At 38.5% G+C, this 11,084-nt stretch overlaps 1 protein-coding gene across 1 annotated transcript; it reads right to left on the reverse strand.

The window, feature by feature from the left end:
- Positions 1-3,269: 3,269 nt before the first annotated feature.
- On the reverse strand, positions 3,270-9,242 carry LOC116001174 (DNA polymerase I A, chloroplastic/mitochondrial-like; the record flags this gene model as incomplete). Its single annotated transcript, XM_031241062.1, has 11 exons — positions 3,270-3,788; positions 4,035-4,124; positions 4,327-4,539; positions 4,639-4,731; positions 5,433-5,627; positions 5,713-5,805; positions 6,751-6,846; positions 7,448-7,904; positions 8,068-8,741; positions 8,828-9,019; positions 9,189-9,242. Coding segments are annotated over 11 exons (2,319 nt in total), but the record flags the coding sequence as incomplete, so codon positions are not given.
- Positions 9,243-11,084: the final 1,842 nt, after the last annotated feature.

The following is an 11,084-nucleotide window of genomic DNA, read 5'->3' on the forward strand; positions in this document are numbered from 1 at the left end:
TTATAGTATGATGTTATGGATGTTATGAACATATTTGAACCCTCTATTGACTTAATTCCAACAGTAAAAGGTAATACCTTCAGGAGTATTAGGGCATGTGGATAAGCCCCCTTGGGCACCGACCTGAGCCTGTGTATGGATTCCAAGTGCCCTGCATGCCGCAAGACCGGAACCTGCTCCCCCGACTCCAATATAAATACCACATTTATTGCTAGAGAGGGAGGGGGTGGGACTTTTGGCTATTTCTATATGCTAACTGTGAGCTCGAGAAACTCTGATCCACTGTCATGTATTCCGAACTTTCTAACTTAAACCAACAAGTAGATCACAAAATGATCGAGGCCTAGACTGATTTAGTACCTCGCACGTATTCGTAGTAAGCTCCATATTTACTACATCATTTTGGCGTCGTCTGTTGGGACCGATACGTAGCAAGCCATTCATTTGCTGCTACCGATCTCTAAGCAATGTATCCATATCTCGACTTTTTTAACAAGCAAGAGGTGGAGGATAGATGTTTGAACCTCTAGTCTCACCTCAGCCGTTATGGATACACTAAGCTATTCCATACTTAGACTCTTAGACCACATCAAAATGTAACTAAGGCATTTCACTAAACATCTAGCCTACGCCTCCTCCCAAACCTTACCCTCTCGGATAGAAGGATGAGAAATGCAAATATGTAAGACTCTGTGAAATTGCAATCTCTTGCCAATTCCACTCTCTCATACTCCTCACTCATCACGGTCGTCAATGAGGAAATGATCAACACACAACACCATTCACAACAAAAGTGACAGAGTAATTGGGCAACAACACCCGATCCACAAGCATTAACCCAAAGAAGACAAACGGCCACCAGTTATGCAAATGCTACACATTGAAGAGGAGAGTTATTATCAATGGCTCCACTACCGTACAATTGAATGCTCACCATTATACTGTCCGTTACAACTCATAGAAGAAGAGTCTTTGCACTTGGAGTATAAGTGGTGGCATGTTGTAGACTGAGGGGGACACTTTGTTTATCACAATCAACAGTATTGTACTGACACTAAAACTACTCACTGTACCATCTTACTTCAATAATACTCAGATTACATTCCGGTAACAATACTTACCGTCAAAAAGCATTCTAAGACATAATTGCACACATCTCATCTCAACAACATTGAAAGATCAAGCATGCATAATCTATAGTTCATCAAATCCACTCCTAGGTAATCTAGCCACTAATCATCATGAATTGAAAGCACAAATGTAGGAAATCAAATCTAGCAATATAGAATATGTAAACGAGAAATCAAAATATGAAATTACAGATGAATTAAGAACTGTTACAAAACTTGAATTCACAATTGCAATCTCAATGCACAAATTGAAAATAAGATATCCACAATCAAAGAGAGTTGTCAATTCTCCACAACTCTAGATCTCTTCTCACTCTAGGAATTGAATGAGTGTAAAGTGATTAGTTGAATCTAGGTCTAATCTAGAGAGAGAAAATTCTAAGTTAAAATGATCTACAAAAATCAAAAGTGAAGAAAACCCCCCTTCAACCCCGCCAAACATCTCATTTAGAAGCTAGGATCCTGATGCGCGTACGAGTGGCGTACACTCCCTTGTACGCAACCCAATTTTTCACCTCGGACCTAGGTCACGATCGTGACCCACACGTGACCAGGTCTAATTCTCTGTCACGACCCCGTCACGATCGTGAGCGGGGTTCTGCTGCCCTTCTTCGCTTGCACTCTTCCTCGGTAGCTCCAATTCAAGCTCATATGCCATCCTTCATGCTCAAAAACCTTCAAAATAGTGAAGTGTACACATTTATAGGGTTTTGCAACACATTAGCACATTTCAAAGCATTTCCATCCTAAATCACCCCGAAAGGACTCCAAATAAGCATAACACAACCTCGAAATGACCCTTAAAAGTAAGCATCTTTTGTCACTTATCAACACTGTTGCAAAAATCCCCGCCTACGCCGCCTAGGCACCCGCCTAGGCGCTAGGCGCTCCTAGACCAAGGCGAGTTGCTCCCTAGGCATCCGCCTAGGTGGCCGGCCGCCTAGCGCCTAACTCGGCCGACTGGGCCGAATTTGGCCGAGTTAACTCGCCCAACTCGGCAGAGTTAGCCGAGTTAACTCGAGCAAGTCGGCCTTGTTAATTTTATTATTATATTTATATATATTTAAATTTATTTATTTATATAAGTAAGAGAAGTAAGAGAGATATATATAATATATATAATATAATATATGACATACACCCACACACATGAATTAATTTTTTGTTTTTATAGTTCGCCGCCTAGACCGCTTAGGCGCTAGGCGCTAGTCTACCGCCTGACTAGCGCCTAGCGCCTACTGCAACCATGCTTATCAATGACGTCGGGTTCCAATTTGTCATAAGGACTTATATAGTTGGGAGAAGAGAAAATGCCAAAAGAGTTTTAATTGGGAGGGGTGAACGATGTCATTTATTTAAAATAATAAGAATAAAGATAAAAAAAAAAGTTAAAATGCTACTAGCTTATTTTGATAACATTACCAAACAGGGCTTATAACTTATTAGTAACTTAAAATAAGCTATAGGTTCATAAATAAGCTCCCCCAATAGCTTTTGGAATACATAGAAAAACCAATATTTGATATAACCAAGAAAAAAATATAATTAATTGCATTAAAAAATCCGCATGAAATAATACTAATTTGTCTCTGACCATAATGAAGGGTCCACGTGTGTTAGGGAACATTAAGGGCGTGAAATGTGGGTAATGTTTTCTTTAGAGCGGTCAGAATGATGAGAACAATTATATTTGTATTAGAGCAGGACTGCAAGACTCAATGTAAAACATGCTGATGTGGATGACCCAAACGATCATGCCACGTAGACGCCGAAGCACGAGCAGAAAGAAACGCTGAAGGTGAACCAGAAGGAACCGGCAAGGTATAGAGCCCACCGGAACTAATGCCCTGTAAAAGAATTTCCTTGGTCCGAATATCCTTCACAACAAAGAATGAAGGGTGAAACTCAAAAAACACCTGATTATCCGACGCAAAGCGCTGAACAGATAATAAAGAGGCAGAAAAACGGGGAACATGTAAAATATGAGACAACTTAAGAGACCTAGAAGGCGTAGAAATAGAAGCATGACCCACGTGAATAAAATGACATAAATCGCTCACAACTAAACTTGCTTGATGCCTCTTCATCCAGGTAAGGATTATCTTTTTGAGTTCTGATGTACTTTTAGTCCCTTCAGTATAATATCCAACTTTGGTTAGTTCTCACTTCTCAGCCTGTCTTCCAAATCTACTTTAACCTTATAACCAAGTGTTTATAATAACCCTCATGAAGATTAAAGATTACAGCATATCAAACAAATTCATGTCTTACATTCTATCATACATATATATACATGCCATGCATCACAAAAAACCATTGGATCGAAGAAAAGCAGCCGCCGCCATTTGCTGGTTGGCACACCTCGTCGTGGTTACATGGAAAAACGCCAGGAATTTGAGAAGCTAAATACCAAAAAGGGACCTTTCAATGCACTTAGGAGTGTGAAGGAGAGAGGTTAGTAAAAGATCTCCCTGTTATGAGAACCGAATCTGTTCTCTACTTGGCAGAATACCAGTTTTGAGCACATTTCGCATCAACTGATAGCCCAACTCTGAGAAAATTCTTCCCGTCAAACGGATTGGACATGCAGTGAACTACAATAGCCTTGGCTTCCTCGGCTGACTCTGTTGGCCCTTCAAGAATTACTTCATCGTGAACCTACTCGCAATACCAAAACGACAAACTCAGAAAATAGTGAATTACACACATCCAGGTGAAAACACAATTAGATACTGCCAGTTACCAGTGTCTAAGTAATGAAAGAGCATATATTATATAATACGCAGCACTAGCTGCTATATTCCATTACAAATTTCATTCTGATTTCCCGAATCCAGGAAGTTTATGGGGGATTTTCGTTCTTTAAAAGGGGAGGGATGGAATGGTTGGAGTAAATGAAGTAACCTGTAAAAGCAATTTCCAGCCAAGCTCCTTCAATCGTGGGTTCTTTGATATTTCGAGCATGGCGCACATTGCAACATCCGCAGCACTTCCCTGTTGAAGAGACAATGCATGTTACTTCACAGGGACCAAGACTACTTTCCCTAAACACATGCATGCATACGATTTCTCCGGCCCCAAAAAATATGTGCACAGAATAGACCTCAGACAAGCCAAAATAAATCCTACTTGGGTTGGGAACAAAAAACAGAAGTAAACAGGATGAAAGGGAGAGAGTGGAGATTAACACAAAGACCTGCACTGGAGTATTGATGGCAGCTCGTTCAATGTGGCCTTTCAGAAAGCTGCTTGCTTTTTTCAGTGAAGGGAACCAGCGTGCTCGTCCTAAGAGTGTGTAAACACATCCAAATTGATGTGCTTCAGATTTACGTTGTTCTTGCCAAGATAATACTTCCTTTCTGTCACTATACCAGCGATCAACTGTTTCTTTGGCTTCCTTCACAGATACCTGTTTGTGAATAATGTGTGATTGGTGATTATCCAGTAACACAAACCAAATAAAGCAGGAAATCCACTCATCCCTTTTGTTCTAAACAACCAAGGTTACCTTCCAATCCCGAGCAAGCCCCACTACAGTTTTTCCATATGCAATGGAAAAATTAAGCATCTTCGCTTTCCTTCTTTCAGAGGCAAAAGCATCCTATACCAAAAAAATATGATTTTGTTAATAAAAGAAAACCATAATGGTACTTGTATCAAAAGTCTGTACATTATGCAATGCAAAATAGTCAAGGAATAAAATACAAGTAAAAAACAATCACTCCTATTTCCCCCTGAATGTTATTTCCTCCATCCCATTTTTATTGGCCCATTTGACAATAATTAGTTCAATACATTTGCAACTACTCGAGTAAAATATTCCTAAAGTACCCTCAGTTGTTTAAACACCTTGTTGGCATCATATGTCCTTTGGAAATTTGGAAGTGGACATTTTCTTACGGACCAATAAAAATGGAAATGTGGCCAATAAACCAGGCCAGAGGAAGTATCATATCTCAGTCATCTCAGAATATATGTACTTTCCTCAGACCAGATATTTTGACATTGTTCATTCAATCATTCTTCTCGAGTATCATAACCAACATCAGTAGTAAATACATATTACATTTTTCTTGTCATACTATCAACATTATATTCCACATTGATATCCAGCAACTTTAAGGTTAACCGCTTATATTATAAATATAGTGCCCTATCAGCCCAAAAGAGGGAAAAGGCAGATACTCAACCAACATGAGACATCATGCCACATGCTTTTAAGGAACTACACATAGAAAAGACAAGAATAGAAAATTATGCTGCCTGAAAGACAAATCAACCAACAGACTGTTTGCACCAAACCTTTAGTAAAGGAACTGGTGGCTTGTCTTCACCAGGCTGAGGGTCCCACTCTAGGAGAACATGCTTTTGTTCAACTGCTTCTCGTATGTGTGGATACATGTTTAAAGCAGTCCTTGAATGGAAGTCTCCACCAGCTTCAAAGGCAGCCAGCATGCTCTTACAATTCGCAAGGTGTGCAAGAATCCTAAGTTCCAACTAATCAACAAAGGAAAACAAACATTTGTGAGACACAACAACAGGAATTATTATACTAATAAAAACAGTTGGAAATCAAAATCACCTGCCCATAATCAGCAACAATTAAGGAATTCCCAGGTGCAGCGATGAATGCCTGACGAATTTTATACCTGTCTTTTTCTAAAGCAGGCTGGTTCTGCATCACAGGAAAATATATTTTAGCAGTTACAAACCTTAAGAGTCAAATGAAAATAGATAACTAGAAAATGCTACCATGTAGGTAGACACCTAACAGATTGCATGTACTGGCTCAAAATATGGCAGATGATAGTCAAGAGAAGTTCATGTTTATTTGCAACTCAGGCTATATTTTGGTATTATTGAGCTATGGAATACAAAATTGCCGACACACACACACACACAGAAAATAATAATAAGAATAACAACAACAACAACAACAACAACAAAATATTGCCGACACACACACACACACACACACACACACAAAATAACAACAACAACAACAACAACAACAATAATAATAAGGGAAAATTGCACTTTTTGTCCCTAAGTTATAGGGTAATTGTAGAATTCGTCCTTGAGTATCAGTCATGCTCTCTTTTCATCCCTAATGAGTTATACTAAAATTGCAAATTTCGTCCCTAATGTTTTATTAGTAAAGGGAAGAAAAGTGCAACATTACTGATAACTTAGTGACAAAAAGTGAGCTTGACCAACACTCGGGGACGAATTCTACAATTACCCTATAACTTAGGGACGAAAAGTGCAATTTTCCCTAATAGTAATAATAATACCACATCATCTAAGTCTTAATTGCATCAAGCTGTAGGATTTTTAGATTTCATTCCAAAGAGTTTTTTTTTTAGTACTACTGACTCTATTACAACATAGTATTTGTCCATACATACTTTCTCAACCTATTGAAGCACAAAGAGTCAATGCCCCCAATGGGTTTGAACCTGTGACCTCCCATTTGGGAGAGCCACAGAGGTGTCATTGAGCTACAAGCTACTTGGCAAATGACATCATTTCAAGTGCCAAACGCATAATCATGATGATATTCAAGAACACTACCTATATAAGTAATCTCATAAAGATTTGAATCTTATGTAGGAAAAACCTGCAAATTTGGCCTCCTTGCTGACAAGCGCCCAGTTTCAGTATTTATATTCAGTGAACAGTGGATGCGCCCATTCTTGCCTGATACCTCACCGCCCTAGGAGACAGAAAACAACATCAAAATTAAATGCTTCAGGCTATAGAATCAGACATTGAAACATCAAAAGTCAATATTACACAGGAAAGAGGTACTCATTACCACAACCAACAAAATTTAGAGAATCTTTGGTGAATTTGTACTTGGAGTTCAATGTTTGTATCTCTACTTTAGATAATTAATTATCTGTAATGAACCAAATGTGTTGCGTGCGATACTTTGTCACATATATATGTCATGATTTATGAACCTAACTATGTATGAGATGAAGTAAAATAGAAATGTAGGCCATATTAAGGAATATTATATAAATTAACACTTAGTCGTTTCCTCCTGAAATTGTTCTACATGCAAAGATTAAGTTTGAACTAGTGGCCAAGTGCTCACCCCTTGGTCTCCATCCCATACACTCAACCCCTCTTGGAAAGCCTTGTGCATTGGGTCCAACATTTTTAAGAACTATATGAAATGTCTTAGAAAACAATAATTGCATATGAATTTGATTAAGTCAAAAACAATACACTCAAGCATATCCTAGTATATGATAATTTAGGCAAAACTTCATTTAGCCTTCTAATTTAGAAATGCCAAAGTAAATCACCTGCAAAGGAAGGATGAAGTTTGAAATTAGAGAGTCTATAGAGCAATTTTCACATAAAGAGGCAATGGCATGGCAGGCCTCAATTCCTTCTTTTCCACCCCCAAATGCCTTATAAGCTGTTCCATACCCTGAAGCCTCTGGCTCTGTACAGGGTGCTTCATTATTAGCCACAGACAGCCCATCAGAGCTTGAAGCAGACACTTCTTCCACATTGTCATCTGCTTCACTCATGATTTCAAAATCAGCAGAAATTTTCCCAGCGAGAGCCTTTAAAGCATCTCCACTAACCGATGGCCAGCCACTAGCAGTGTACAAATCAGTCTCGATGTGGTCACCAATCTTATGAAGAGTGATCTTACGAAATTTTGATGGAGCCTTCTTGCCTTCTTCAATTATATTCTCAACGTTGGGAACTTTGAAATCCCTCTTATTTCCAAGACTCTCATTAGGGTCCTTTCTGCATGCAAAAGAAAGGAAATCAAATGTAAAAGGGACATGAAGATTCAGGAAAAGAAGAAATGTGAAAAAAATCCAAAGTGATTACAGAGTAAAATTAACACAAAAATAGATGAGAAAAATATTCCTTTTATCAACAGATATATTTTAAAGAAGCCCCATACCTGTTCAGAGTGCCCCCAAAAAAGAGCTGACGCAACTGTGCATCACTACCCACATTCATGTATTTTGCATCAGGGCAGTGCTTAGATGCCCAGTTGCGAAACCTTTTAGAAGCAATCTCCTGCTCCGCTTTAGCCACTTTCTCCAACTCAGCAAGATAGGCACGATCAACCAGCATGCCCTCAGTTTCCATATGAACTAGAAGCTCACCAAATGGAAGCCAGTATCTCTCATAAAAGTTAAGCATGTTCCCTTTATAAAATCCATCAAGCTTCCAGACCCTCTTAGTGAGTTTAACTTTCAAACTTTCATAAAGCATCAACGTGCTTATGGAATCTAACGCTGAGTAACAAATCCATGATTTGCGCTCCACTCTTTGCAGCTCTTCAACAGAAGGAATGATGTCGACTTTACCTTCTGTTCCATCTTTCTTCAGCTTTTTTCTGCCAAATATAGTTTTCATTGACACTTTACCTAACAGCTCTTCACCAGGGGACACTCTTGCATCACACATGACAAAGCGATCACCTGTAAGTGCCTCAAGGGAATAGCCTCCCTCTGTTCGTCTAGAGGAATCCCATAATCGAGCCATGTGCATTGTATCAGCATGAAACCCAGAAACTTTAAATCCATAGTTCTCTATGATGTGGCAATCAAAGCTATAGTTGTGCCATACCTACAGAAAGCACGGGGTATTTTATCATATAACTGTTAAAGGTGCAATATGGATAAAGGATTCTCCTACCACCTCTATGGATTTACCTTTTTAATTGATGGGTCTTCAAAAAATGGAGCGAATTCTACTAAAATATCCTTCCCACCACCATCAAGGACATCTACCCAGACACAAGTTTTTCCATTTCCAAAATCAGCATCAGGTCCAGAATAAATGCTGAAGCATGTAATTTCTCCATGACCAACTGGTGTTTCTTGCTTAACATCAATCTTGGCTACCTATTAATTGTTAGTAAACAGATGAATAAGTTCAGAAATGGGTATAAATTATTATTTTCATTTTGTAAGTGGTTCAAAACATAAATAACTACACACAAAGTACAGCTTTTATTTCCTTCATATATGTATGTGTATAAAAACATTGATGTAAATTAAGCAGAAGACATGCCTCCGTATCACATGCATGGATGAAATCCCTGAAATCATTTGTAAGCTTACTGACTANCAAGTATGGATAAGCTAGATAAGGCATTATTGGCACTCAGGGTTTTGCAATCTTCTCCGCTGCAAATCACAGTCAATTTGTAACAAGGAAAGGCAACTTCAGTATTGACATGTTCAAGACCAAATTGCACAAGCCATGAATTTGGCAGTAAACTTGCATAATTCTTTTTGTTCTGTTCTTATCCTTCTCTTGTAAATGAATTTGGCAGTAAACTTGCATAATGCACATTATTAAATATGCCCTTTCAAATTTTAAATTTATCAGTCATCCACATTCCCAAATTAAGAGCACACATACACAAATAAAGACTCAGAAGTGCCCCCCAAATAAATAAATACAATATCACTGACTAAAAGTATTAGTAGGTTACCAGAATTTCAAGAAAAAGATACCATCAGTCATCTACATTCCCAAACTAAGAAAATGTATAGAGAAAAAATCTAGACAACAAAAGTGCAATAAAGTATCAAAATTGGCAGAAAAAAGATACCAAATGCTTTCTCCTTCTCACAGACATTTGGTATACAAGAACACTAAAAGCAAGAAATTTTTAAAACAAGCTACCTTATCCATATATGAAAACAAAAGTAAATAAATAAATAGAAGGTCCAAAATGACTTGAAACAAAGTTTGAGAGGAACGAGCAGAACTAAGGCATTAGGGAATAAAACGAAAACGAACCTGTGACAGGCTTTTGGCGAGGAGTGAGAAGTAGAGAAAGAGCGAGGGCAAAAACAGAAGTATCTATTAGGGGCAAAAGAGGAACGTTTAACAGGGGTAGCGGTCTGGGTGGAGAAGACCATTACTGCCATGGCCTCGGAGCTCACTACTGCCATGGCCTCGGAGGCTGCTCGGCCTACAAGCTTCCTGGAGAGAGGAGAAGCGGCCGTTTTGATACACCTATGCTTTCAACGCTTCACCGTATAAAAACAAAAAAATGGATTGCAAGGCCAAAGGTTGCCGTCGTCGACCCCTGCACCGTAGAGTCGTAGAGAACCTACACCGTCCAACGAAACTACGAAGAGCAGAGAGAACCAACCGCCCACCGCCGCGACGTAGCCCGTCGTCCTCACTGCCGCCGGCGAACCAAACCTAGCAGAACCCTGACGGTGTATTGGTGTCAGTATAATGCTATATAATGTTTTGACTTGTATCCCATCAAAACAGATTTATATAGGCAAGAGTCTAGTTAAATAATTATACTAGTTATTTTTTCTCAAAAAAAAATTACTATTAATTATTTAGTACAATCAAACCAACCTGGGGGCCTTAATATATAATATATAATTTATAATTATATATTATTAGGAAAAATTTTACATTAAAATCAAACGAAAGGGTTTTATTAGGGTTTATTCGTTGTGATAGTGAAGGGATGGTAATTAAGGCTGTCAAAATGGGCCAAAGCCCGCGGGCTGGCCCGCACCCGTCCCGCGGTTGAGGCGGGTTAGGGTTATGAAAAAATAGGCCCGCGAAAATGCGGGCCTAATGGGGCGGGCCAAAATTGACCCGTGACCCGCGCAGGCTAACCCGTGCGGGCTGGCCCGCGAGCTAAGTAAAATATATATATATATTTATTTATTTATTTATTTATTTATTAAATACTCCTAATCCTAAACTTAATCCACCCAACATATTTAATAATGTTTTGAAATGAAATATTGTTTTGTGACCGACAAACCCACTATATTTTTTAAATATATATTATTATATATATATATATATATATATATATATATATATATATTCACATTCACATTCTGTGAATATATATGTTGGACAGTCACACACTGTCCAACATATAAATTCACAGAATGTGAATANCAAGTATGGATAAGC

The sequence above is a fragment of the Ipomoea triloba genome, chromosome 13 (genome assembly GCF_003576645.1).
Source record: "Ipomoea triloba cultivar NCNSP0323 chromosome 13, ASM357664v1".
In the NCBI taxonomy this organism is placed as follows: Eukaryota; Viridiplantae; Streptophyta; class Magnoliopsida; order Solanales; family Convolvulaceae; genus Ipomoea; species Ipomoea triloba.